Source organism: Acomys russatus, chromosome 31 (genome assembly GCF_903995435.1).
Source record: "Acomys russatus chromosome 31, mAcoRus1.1, whole genome shotgun sequence".
Taxonomy (NCBI): Eukaryota; Metazoa; Chordata; class Mammalia; order Rodentia; family Muridae; genus Acomys; species Acomys russatus.
In genome coordinates, this window is record NC_067167.1 from 4,094,297 (window position 1) to 4,106,837 (window position 12,541).

Genomic DNA, 12,541 nt, shown 5'->3' on the forward strand with positions numbered 1-12,541 from the left:
CCCTCTCCTCTGGGGGAGGGGACTCCCCCAGCAAGAGACTTCTCTGCCTCCATTCTAGCAGGGCACACAGCCAGTCAACCCGCTAACTGAGCAAATTCTGGAGGAGATGATGAAGCTGTCGCTTCCGGGTTTCCCAAAGCTTCAGTCTGAAGATGGAGGAGGGCCTCCCTCGCTGACAGCTATTGCTCTTAGATTCTTGCTTGGTTCATGCAGGCCTGACTGGCCTGGGTCACGTGACCTGGAAGGATTCAGATGGAGAGATATTTGATGAGTTTCAAAGGTCCAACTTTGTTGAGGACTGCTGAGTCTGGAAAGGAGTACAACCTCTGCCTCTGCCTCTGCCTCTGCCTCCTTCTTCTCTTCTGCTTTTCCTTCCTCCTTCTGCTCCTCTTCCTCCCCCTTCCTCCTCGTCTTCCTCTCCTTCCTCCTCCTTTATTTACTGGTAATCTGCCTTTAAGTTGGCTCTTGGATGTCCACGCTCAGAGGCTGGCCTCTAATATCAGGAGAATGCCTCCGCCTCTGCCCCTGTGTGTACACAACCCTCCCTCCAGCCCTGAGGTCTCCTTTGAGTGTCCCCCGGGTTCCGTGGACCTGACGCCAGGGCAGCCCTTCTCCCTCAGCTCCTGTTTGTGACTTCACCCTGGTGTGGCCCAATGATCAGAAGCTTCCAGTCTCCTCCCACTCCCCCACCCCCCCCACCCCCGGTCCCTGGGTTCCACCACACTGCATCTCTAGGGTTGAGCTACAGCTCAGACAAACAGCCTTTTCAGTAGCCTCCTGATGCCCTCCCTCTGTCCACACAGCAGCCAGAAGGATCGATCCATCTGGAGTAAATCCCGACCTTCTCCTTTCCCCTACATCTTTCTATGACTCCCTTGTGCCCTCAACAGAAAACCCAGACTTCTTGTTATTTCCAACATCCCTGGCAAGGCCATGACTCCGTTCTTTCCACCCGCCTCTACTCACCCCTGCACCTAATGCTGTTCATCCTTGATTGTCATCCTTCAAGGAATCGCCCATGACTGACAGCAATCATGAGGAAGGGGTGAGCTCTACATACAAAAGTCACCCAGCCTGCAACTTTGCAATCCAGACAAGGCTGTGCTGACATTGTGTCCCAGAGCTCCAGGCAGATGAGGGCTAGTCTCTCTAATCCCTGATGTCCCCAGACCACAAAGTTCTATCTCCTCCTTAACCTCCTCTTCACTTCCTCCTCCCTCTCCTCCTCTGTCTTCTCCTCCTCCGTCTCCTCCTCCTCCATCTCCTCCTCCTCCATCTCCTCTTCTGTCTTCTCCTCCTCCGTCTCCTCCTCTATCTCTTCCTCCATCTCCTCCTCCTCCATCTCCTCCTCCATCTCCTCCTCCATCTCCTCCTCCATCTCCTCCTCCATCTCCTCCTCCTCCATCTCCTCCTCCCTCTCCTCCTCTGTCTCCTCCTCCACTCTCTACCTCTTCTCCCTAGCCTCCAGTAAGGACTACACCCATAGAATAAAGGGATACACGGGAAATACAGCACCCTGGAGGCTCCTCTGTGTTGCAGACCTCTGAGTGGGGCCAGGCTGGGCAGAGTGGTCCAGCCGTGGACGGGTGGCTGGAGTGTGAGCAATCCACCTCTTCCTATGGGAGGGTTCCTGCAAAGAAGCTGCACTTGAGGCCCTGTCTACATGCTGAGGAGTCCCCTCTCCCCCTGCTCCTCTCAGCCAGAACTCCATCTCCTCCTGTGGAAGGCAGCATTTGTGCTGTGTATTAATTGCCTAGGTTTTTTTTTTTTTTTTTTTTTTTTTTTTTTTTTTTTTTTTACACTTGAGATGCTGTCTGCAGCATGTGAGTGAGTGTGTGTTTAATGGCTTCTCATTTGGAGATTGGGCCAGATAGCTTTTTGAAGAAAGTCTGCTGAGCGCCTAAAACAGTGAAAATTCCACAGGCTGCCTCGCACTCCCACCCTCATCCATCACCACGGTGCTGTGGATTGAAAACACAGGCATCGATTGGACACGTTTCAATCACAGCCGAGAGGCGGAGCGAGCCCTCTTCCTCTTTGTCAAGGGCCAGGGTCTGGGCTGAAAGGAGTGAGGGGGAGCCCTGGCAGTGTTTAGCAAGCGGTGGATGGATGCCAGCTCTGTGCTGTGTCGCCAAGCTGGATGCGAGAAGACATGAGCCATGGCAAGAGGTTTTAATTCTGTGCGGGAACATGCATACAGTTCCCGCAGAGGCCAGTAGGGGGCGTCCAGTCCCCTGAAGCTGGAGCTTCTGCGTTTGTGTGCTGCCACGTGGGTGCTGGGAATCGAACCCAGGTTACAGGACAGAGCAGGAAGCAGGGTTGGCTGCCATCTTTAAACCTAACGCCAAGGAGGATCTCTGTGAGTTCAAGACCAGCCTGGTCTGCATAGCAAGTTCCAGGACAGCCAAGACTTACACAGAGAAGCCCTGTCTCAACTTTCAAAAACTAAGATAAGGAAAGAGGAAGCCAGTGTGGGGAGATGCCTCCAAAGGGCAAAATGAGGGATGCTGTGAAGTCTCTAGCTGGGTGAAGGAAAAGAGGGTCTGGGTTGAGAAGGATGGGGGGTAAGGGACTGGGTAGAGAGACATAGAAAATTCACGTCAAAAAGGTACGGAAGGAAGCAATAGGGGAACTGCCTGCAGAGTGACCTTTGTCATACAGAAATGTAAAGAGGACAGACATCTCATGATGTCACCTAAGGGATGGAAAATGCCTTCACAGGCTAAATAGTTTCAAGACACAGGAGTGTGAGAGGGGCTGGGGAAGACGCCTTGGGCTGACCTCTAGGCTCGTGTAACTCCACACCCAGATGAGGCGGAACAGTGTGTATGAAGTCCTGGTGACGAACGCACGTAGCTTGAATTGTGGAGGGGGGGAGAAGCAGAGGCAACGGGGAGGAGCTGGAGGCATGCGAGGCTCTTAGAACAACATGTCTGCATCCTCCAGCAGGAAGAGGAAGCTGGGGGTGTCCCTAGAGCGGAGGTTCTCAACCTGTAAGGCATGACCCCTATGGGGGATCTAAGGAGCCTTTCATGGGGGTCACCTAAGACCATCAGAAAACACAGAGGGTTACATTCAACTTACAACAGTAGCAATTTCACAGTTATGAAGTAGCGATGATGAAACAACTTTGCGTTTGGGGGGGTCACCACAGCATGAGGAACTGTATTCAAGGGTCACAGCTTTGGGAAGGTTGAGAGCCACTGGCCTAGAACAAGCACTTCATGGCATTTGGTTTTTTTTTTTTTTTTTTTTTTTTTTTTTTTTTAAACATCATCTTGACATAGAGTTATTATACGAACCAACTGTTCCACCTCTTAGGTGTTGACCAACAGTGATGGGCTGCAGCTGTTGTACCAGATGTGTCGCAACATTCCAATAGTAAACAGCTAGCAACCGCTCACCTGACTGAGTGAGCACAACACGCTCCATTGTCTACAGTGGAGTATCATTCGGTCATGAAAACGACGCAAGAACGGACACGTGGTACAATGTGGATGACGAGCCTTAAGGGTATTGTATTCGGGGACAGGAGCCACCAGACGACAAAATTAAACAGTGTTTGGGGAGCTTAAAATGAGAGTGTAGCCCCATAGGTTCATATCTTTCTGATGCTTGGTCCCCAGTTAGCGGAAGTGTTTGGGAAAGATTAGGACACGTGGGGTATGGGTGTCACGTTGGAGGAGTTGTGTCACTGGGGTTCAAATGCCCACAGCAGGTTCAGGTCTCTGCCTGGTGCCTGCGGATCAGGATGGAAAGCTCTAAGCTACTGCTGCAGCACTAGGCTCCTTTGCTCCCGCCATGATGATAACTCCGTGAAGAAACCGAAAGCGAGCCCCCAGTTAGATGCTTCCTTTTTTTTTTTTTAAGATCTATTTATTACATACAGTATTCTGCGTGCATGTGTGCCTGCACACCAGAAGAGGACACCAGATCTCATTATAGATGGTTGTGAGCCACCATGTGGTTGCTGGGAATTGAACTTAGGACCTCTGGAAGAACAGACAGTGCTCTTAACCACTGAGCCATCTCTCCAGCCCTAGATGCTTCCTTTTATGAGTTGCTGTGGTCATGGTGTCTCCTCACAAGAGAACAGTGACACTGATGACCCGACTTATAGAAAGGTCCTCAGAGAAGCAAAAGCCATGAGCCCAGAGTCTCGGGGACACGAGAGGGGTGACAGGGAGCCGTTGCTTAAGTGGCGGAATCCTGTAACCCTGGTGGTGACAGCCTACGATTCTAGCTAGTTGTGAGGCCGAGGCAGGAGCATCTAACGACATTGAGGAGCAGGAGAGACGGTTATAGCGCTGGCTGCTCTTGCAGAGGACTTGGGTTTGATTCCCAGCACCCACATGGATGCTCACAACCCTCTGTGACTCCAATTACTGGGCATCAAAGTCCTCTTCTGGCCTCTGTGGGCACCAAAGAGCTGGGGGCGTGGTCAGGGGTAGAGCCCACCCACCTTCGCCTAGAGCCCCCCAGTGAGGGGGCTGGGGGCGTGGTCAGGGATAGATACTCCCACGTCTAGACCACCCCCACAGTGTAGGTCTGGGGAAGTGGTTAGGGGTAGAGCCTCCCCCATCTAGAACCCCCTGTGAGGGGCCGGGGCCATGGGGTCCCTCTGTGCTCATGGGGCTGAGCTGTCTCGAGTGAGGTCCCAGTAAAGTCAGAAGAGGTGAGCAAGCCTGGGCTCATCCACGAGCCTCCCTGATGTTGAATCTCCCGACCTTCGGTCCTGACCTCCGGGAGGGTCCTAACTGAGTACTGGCCCCAGGATCCCCTAATGGGGCTCCACTCTCCTTCCTGCAAACGCTTTAGGCTCACGCGCACAGTAAACCCAACCGCTGTCCTCGGTGGCGTCCTCCACGTGCGCGCTGGTTCACACCGGGCAGATGTAACACCTGCTTTTAAATTCAATTAAGCCGCCTCCCGTTCTGCGTCTGGAATACATTACCAGCCAGAGACAGCAGGGAAGGGAAAGGGGAAAAGCAGAAAACACAACACAGGCCTATTTAGAGATTTCCCTCTAAATGGATTTTAATTCTCTCGATTTATCAGAGTTCCGCGGAGCTGGTGACAAGTGCACTCGGTGCGCGTCTGCAAGCCCAGCTCCAGCCACGTGGACAGGGACGTGAATCTCAGACACTCACTGACCCGTGCGCTTCAGTAAAACGGGACCGAGTAGCTTGGCGGACAAAGGCCTGGGCTGGGCAGCAGCCCACCGCCCCTCTGGTGTAGTGAATGCTGGGTAAGATTGAACCGTGGAGATTGACGGTGATGGTGGTGATGGTGGTGATGGTGATGACGGTGATGACGGTGATGTTGATATTGGTAATGATGATGATGGTGGAGATGGTGATGATGGTGGTGGTGATGGTGACAGTGATGGTGATATTGGTAATGGTGATGATAGTGGAGACGATGATGGTGACGATGGTGATGGCGGTGATGGTGTTAATGGTGGTGGTATGTGATGGTGATAGTCGTGGTGATGGTGGTAATGGTGATGATTATGGTGGTGGTGGGACTGATGGTGGTGCTGATGGTGGCGCTGATGGTGATGGTGATGACAGTGATAGTGGTGATGATGATGGTGGTGGTGCTTATTAAAGGCACCAAGACATTGAAGATATAACGATGCCAGACAGGCCAGGGTGGGGCACCAGATGCCACGAGGAGTTTGATTCTTCTCCACCGGCTTGTAAACTGCTCCAATCCCATGGTGTCCCTTTCTCAGGAATCGTTCCTTTGTCCTTAACACTGAGGGCCGCAAGTGAGAGCAGGGCGGGGCAGAACCTGTAGGTCCTGAGTCACACATGGGTCCATCACACTCACCGGGAAACGAGGCCACAGGCCGGGCTCCGACCTCACGCTAGCCTCTGTGGCTCAGCATTCACATGCAGGCTCGCTCGCCTGTCACGTGGTGGTAGAGGGAGAAGTGGGGACCCCTGTGCCCAGAAGCCCACGTGGACAGTGGAGTTCCTGGCATGGGGTTAGCCTTTATTAGCTCCGAGGAGCCATCCAAGGGGACTTTCCGATCCCAACTGGAAATGGGCTTAGGGTAGAAGGTGCAATGGCCTCGTGCTCACGGGAGCGGGGGGGGGGCGGGCTTTAGGGAGAGGACGCTGGGGACACGGACAGGAGAACCCAGAGCTCCCTGGCAAGTCTGGCCAATCAGCAAGTTCAGTGACAGGGCCTCTCCCCACCCCCGCGTGCAAAATGAAGGGTGACACCGGCCATCATGCCTGGGGACAGAGCCGGGATGACAGAGTTGGGGATGCACAGGGACTGGTGAGGACAAGAGTCCCCCACGGTGCAGGTGTTAGCCGCTAAATCAGGACATACACAAAACGGGGTGCTTGGCTGGCGTCGGGGAGCTGCTGCGGTGGCATCAGAGACTGGTGGCCCTGGGAACGGAGTCGCTCGCTCGAGGCTGGGGGGTTTGCAGGGCGAGGCTGGGTGACAAACTGGTGCCGCCGAGGGAAGCCAGAACCCAGAACTGCCACCCGCAACCTGGATGCCACCAACTGCCACCCGCAACTTGGACGCCACCGTGAGGGCTGTCCGCTTTGTGAGTAAAACAACGAGCCATGAAAAAAAGAAAAAAGAAAAACAAAACAAAACAAAACAAAAAACCCAAAACAACGAGCCATGGAGGAAGGGTTCGGGGCATCCCGGCTCCTGAGTGGGATTTGGGGGCTCACGCTGAGGCGCGGTTGCACCTGGGAGGCTGGGGGTGGGGCCGGCTGGAGCTGAGGCTGGGTAGGTCACGTCACGAGTCGGGGCTGCTATGTGACTCGGGGGTAGTCACCACGGCCACGGGCAGCATTGAGTCACCACCACTGTCGCCTGCAGTGACTTACTCATCCATTTGGCCAGGAGTATGGGGAGCCACAGCCGTAAGAGCGAGCCGCGGGGAGGGGACCGCGACCCACTTCCTCCAACACAGGGAGCATAACACGTCTACACTGTCGTCTATTTCCTGTGACCACTGAGCCAACTCCCTCCCCGCTCTGCTCACAGCCCTGCACGGCTCCTGCCCCTTCAGACCGGTCGGCAGCCGGTGAGGATCTCCCCGGCCTGCCCCACACTCCTGCCTTCTTCCCTGCACATGCGCTCCAGCCACATAGCCCGGGACCCCTGACCCGCTACCCCCACCCTCACCCCCAGGCTCTGTCCTGCCCCGGGGCCTTTGCACGGCTGCGTCCCAGAGTGAGGTGTGACTGGGCCAGGTGTCCCCATGCAGAATTTGGGGCGACAGGGCCAAGGGAGCGGGTTCTAGACGCTCCGGTATGGGGGACTCATTTTTGAGCTGGGGGAGGGGCGCCCACTTTCCCCTCTGACCCCCTAAGCTGCCCGCAGAGGCCCCAGGAATCTGCGCAGGCGCTGTGGGGTTCAGCCGCAGCGCGGACCCTTCGGCCAATGGCAGTGCCTCCCGATGAGGTAATGCCAGGCTCCGCGTCCTGATTGGTCATTGCGAGGCCACCTTTCGGCAGGCTCCTGAGTGAGACTGGCTTCTTGGAGGCTCAGGGCTGCAGGGAACTCTCTGAGACCAGATCACCTGTAGCCCAGGCTAGCCCAGGCTAACCCAGGCTCACTGTAAGAGCCCCCCCCCTCCCGCAAGCTGGCCTCTGATCCTTCTGCCTCTGCCTCCCCCCGAGGTTGCTGGATGTCAGGTGTGCACCCTTAAACAGCACCCACTCTGTGTCCATTTACCACCCATGCTGCCATGCCCTGTGCTTTATTGAGCGCCTACTGTGTGTCGGTCTGTCACCTCCGTGGGGTGCGGTGCCCCAACTGCCAAGTGTTCCTTATATTTTCTATTTATTTTTAAGTTATTTTTGTCTTTAAAATTAGTTTAAAGCCGGGCGTGGTGGCGCGTGCCTTTAATCCCAGCACTAGGGAGGCAGAGGCAGGCGAATCGCTGTGAGTTCGAGGCCACCCTAGTCTACAAAGCGAGTCCAGGACAGCCAAGGCTACACAGAGAAACCTTGTCTCAAAAAACCAAAAAAAAAAAAAAAAAAAAAAATTAGTTTATACTTTATACTGTTTTAAATTTCTTTCCTTTTTTATTTTTTCTTTCTTTCTTTCTTTTTTTTTTTTTTTTTTTTTTTTTTTTTTTTTTTTTTTTGGCTTTTTGAGACAGGGTTTCTCTGTGTTGCCTTGGCTGTCCTGGACTCACTTTGTAGACTACGCTGGCCTTGAACTCACAGAGATCCACTTGCCTCTGCCTCCCAAGTGCTGATTTCTTAAAGATATTTTTATTGTTTATTGGGGTTGGGGGCCGTCACTTGTGGAGGTCAGATCTCCTCTCACCATGTCACAGGCCTCAAATTCAGGTCCCCAGGCTTGACAGCAAGCGCCTTCACAGTCACAGAGCCCTCTCGCCAGCCCTGGTTTTAACGACTTTCAATTTGTTAATGCTTTGTTTTAGATTTTATTTACTTACATTTGGGTTTGTTTTTGAGACAGCAGCCTTGGCTCTCCTGGACTCAACTGTAGACCAGGCTGGCCTGGAACTCACAGTGATCCTCCTGCCTCTGCCTCCCTGAGTGCTGGGATTACAGGCCTGTGCCACCACACCCTGCTTACTAGTCTTTTGTTTCATTTCATTTTGATACAGTTTCCCATGGTGAATCAGGCTGGCCTTGAACTCATGTCAATCCTCTGCCTCAGCTTTCCCAGTGTGAAGAATGCGGGAGGGTGTCCTTTAAGGTGCGCCATTTTAGGAAGCATCAAATCCTGAGGTTTGTCTACTTGCAGTCTGTGATGGGATGGGTAAGGGCTCTGCTGTACAGAGCAATCGCTGACTACTGGCTCTGGGCTAGCCTGGCCTTCGGGAGAGGGTTCATTCATTCCTTCACTTATTTGGGGGGGAGGTCTTTATGGTTTTGTTTTGAGACAGGGTCTCTCTGTGTAAAGCAGGATGTCATGGAACTCACAAAGATCGTCCTGCCTCTCCCGCAGAAGTGCTGAGGTCAAAAGTGTGGCCACTCCAACCGGCTCATCCACTGTTTTTTGAAGCAAGGTGTCACCTAGCCCAGGCTGGCCTCAAAGTCTCTAGCAGAAGAAATGATTCATAATCTTTCCTGGGTGTCCTGTGAGCTCCGGAGAGCGCTGCCTACTCAGAGGAATCCTCATCCTGGGATTCAGTGTAGCACCCGAGACTCTGCTAAGGGTCCCTGAGTCTCTGTCAAGCATCCTTCCCTTTTGACGGCTGCATCGTATTCCAATGCATGGGCTGAGCCTGCTGTTTCCTGAGTGGGAGAAACTCAAGCGCACGGGTGTCCCCGCAACAGCTGCTGGTGACGGTTTCAGGTGTGAAGAAACTGCCGGAGTCTGATGCAGTGAGGTGGGACTTAAGGATTCAGTTAGATGTGGCAGTTGCACATGCGCAGAGCCACCGGCGAGGGAGACAGAGACAAAAAGACAGGCCAGGCTTCTCTGCCCGATGGTCTTTGCACGCTACCCGGGAGGCCAGTCAAGCTAAGCAGACAGTGCCCGGGCACAGTGGGTCCTCAATAAAGACTCAAAAACACAATGCGAATTCATGAAACAAGAGGAAAACACCCGTGTTGCCGCAGCCCCGCAGTGGGTGCTGATAGAGATATTAGGGAGGGAAAGCCGCTCCCCCCCACCCCGTCCCCCCCTCTAATTATCCTGTTGACAAGACTCAGGATCCCTCTCGTCAAGGTGGCATCTGAGAGGACGGTTCCCTTTAGCGACGCTGACAGCTAATTTGTGGGAAGTTTAATTACAGGCGGCGTTAATTAACTGGCAAAGCGCTGGGAGAGGACGGCGGCCATCTGTTCCGAAGATGTCCTCCCCTTCTGGGCCTGGCTGGGGGCTAGGGGTGGGGGACGGGAGAAAGGGGGAGTCTGGAGGAGGGCGGTGGGTGGGGCGCGGGAGAAGTCGGGAGGAGCGGGCGGTGAGGGAGGGCAGGAGGAGGGTGGAGGGGGCTTCCTGCGCTGCGGGGTCCGCAGAGGGGACACAGATGGGGGTGAGCCTTGTCCCACACGGGAGCAGACCGGACCTGGAAGGGCTGACACAGCCCTGACTTCTCAACCTTCCACGGGACCTTTGCACAGACCTACACCCCCGTACCCCCTCCCCCCACCTCCAGGCTGTCCTGAGCCCTGAGCCCAGACTGGGGGGTCCCCAAACAAATCCGGGGTCGCCGCATGTCACAAAGACAGGTCTAGGCATCCTGTGCCATTCGTGAGACTCGAGTTCAGATCCGGCTTCCTTCTGCCTCTGCGGCCCTGCTCCAGCAAGCCACCTCAGAGACTCAGTTTCCGCTTTGAGCAAGAGTGTCCTATGACGCCGCGGACTCAAGCAAGGCTGGAAGGAACGACGCAGGTGCCCTGTCTCCGCGTCCAGCGCGCTCTGCAAAGCCTCAGTTTCCCCCTTTGCCCCTCCCCTGGCGAGCACAGATGGAGCCGCCTGGCTGGGCAGGAAGGGGCCCCCTCCGGCGCGGAGGTGGAGAGCTGGCACAAGCACCCCAGCAGCTGAGACTCTTGGCAGCCGGAGGCGGCTGTACACAAGCCCGGCCCCGGTGCGGGGCAGAGAGGCTGCGACAAACTGGGAGACCCCCACTCAGAGGACCAGGGGAATCCCGCCGCATGCGGAGGACACCGCTCCTGCCCAGCCTCCAGGACAGTGGCCTGGTCCCACCGCGGGGCTTCACCACAACTGGGCAGGTCGCTTAGTCAGTCAACAAATGCTGAGCGCTCACCCAGGCCTTTGCACCTTCACATACTGCGAAGATCGGTCATCCTTAGACTAGTGGGGCCAGCATCGATGCTGAACCCATTCTACAGATGGGGAAACTGAGGCTCAGAGATTTGAAACAGTAGATCATCTGGCCTTGGTCTCAGGTTCCCTGGGGTAGGACGGGTGCCAATTAAGGAGACCAGACCAGGCGCCACAGACACTGGGCGGGACGGGGGGCGTGGCCGTGCTGGTACAGGGGATGTGTCTATACTGGGATGGGGCGTGGATATGCTGGAGACTGTCCCGGGTCGCTGGATCCCTCAGTGCAGTGTATGAAAGCGGAAAACCACCCAGATTCAAACACACTTTATTGGGCACCTCCCTCCCGCACCTCCCCTGCCTAGTGTCCATCCCTTCCCGCGTCAATCAAGGTCAGGAGGCTTCGGGGGTCGCTTCTGACGGTGCCAGGTTCTCGGCCACCCCAATAGACGTGGTGCTGCTGCAGCGGCGGCAGGGGACTGTCCGAGCTAGCAGCTCGAGTCTCCGGGAGCGCAGCCGGGCCTGGATGGCCCAGATAGGCGGACGGTGTCCGGGCAGGGGTGCGTCGTCGCCGCCCACGCTGCCATCCGTGGAGCCGTCGTGCGTGCTGGCCACTGACTGCTTGCACAGGGGGCACAAGCGCCGCGCGGCGCGCGAGAACCAGGGGTCGATGCAGCGGCAATGGTACGCATGCGCGCATGGCAGGATCTTGAGTCGCTCCCCCTCCTCGTAGTCGTCCAGGCAGATGGCGCACAGGTCGCTGAGGCGCGTAAACGTGCGCACCTGCGCCTTCTGGCACGTCTGCGTCTTCACCGTGGTACCGCGGCTCCCCCAGCCCCGGATCCACGGCCACAGCTGCCGCAGCACGAACAGCGTAGAAGCAGCCAGGGCCAGGGCTCGGACGAGGGCCCAGGACATGGCCACGGCAGGGTGACACTCGGGGTCCGGGCAGGGTTCCCCGTGGGGCAGCAGCACGCGCGCTGGCCGGTCGCAGCGCACGGTCACCTCCAGGTCCTCATACATGCGCACCTTCCCCTCCTCAGGGCGCACAGAGGCTGCTGTGGCTCCAGCCTTCCGAGCTCGCCGCTCTATGCCTTCCCACGTGCAGCCCAGCGGCCGAACCAGCACAAGTGGGTCCAGTGAGCTGTTGTCGGCCCCAGGACCCTCGATGGCGAGGCAGGCGTCAGCTGGCCTGGCCACCAACAGGCATCTGTGTGCGCTCTGGGGATCCACGGGGACCCCAAGCAGCGCCGGGAGGTCCGAGAAGTCCACAGAGCTCAGGTTAACTTCAGTGTCCGCGGGCGACGGGGATAGGACCAGCCAGAGGGCCCCCAGAGCCACCGGGGCTACCTGGGCCCACGCAGAGCGCGCCATGGCTGTCCCTACCGCCTTCTCTTGCTCGCCTCCGAGTCCCGTGTGGGACGGTAGGGGAGCCCCTCGGGCATCTCCGGAGGCACCCGGGGAGCCTGTGGCCGGGTGGGAGCGGCGCCTACTGTGGCCAAACTCGGAGGCCTCAAGCGGAAATGGCTCCTGGGGACAGTGCAGCCAGCATGATGTCCGGGAGTCCCATTCTGAGGGTGACACTTGGGTTCTAGACGCTTCCGACCTTTATGACGTCATTGCCACACACACCCAAGAACCCTTCAGCTGTTGAGGACTCATGGCTGGTGGAGCACCACTAAGCCCTGACTAAGGTCATCCCCAGAGGAAGCCCAGGGCATCCGCCCCATTTGACGTCAGTTCTAGAAAGGGAAAACTGAATCTAACTTGGCATCTGCGCACAGGGTAG

General features: G+C 56.2%; 1 protein-coding gene across 1 annotated transcript; it reads right to left on the reverse strand.

Annotated features, from left to right (window-relative positions):
* Nucleotides 1-11,139: 11,139 nt before the first annotated feature.
* Znrf4 (zinc and ring finger 4) lies at nucleotides 11,140-12,126 on the reverse strand. The gene has a single exon (XM_051172818.1). It carries the CDS (start codon nucleotides 12,124-12,126, stop codon nucleotides 11,146-11,148), a length of 981 nt encoding a protein of 326 aa, XP_051028775.1. The 3' UTR covers nucleotides 11,140-11,145.
* Nucleotides 12,127-12,541: the final 415 nt, after the last annotated feature.

Coding starts and splice junctions, on each gene's coding strand:
- Znrf4 (XM_051172818.1), bottom strand. CDS start 12,126: ATGGCGCGCTCTGCGTGGGCCCAGGTAGCCCCGGTGGCTCTGGGGGCC.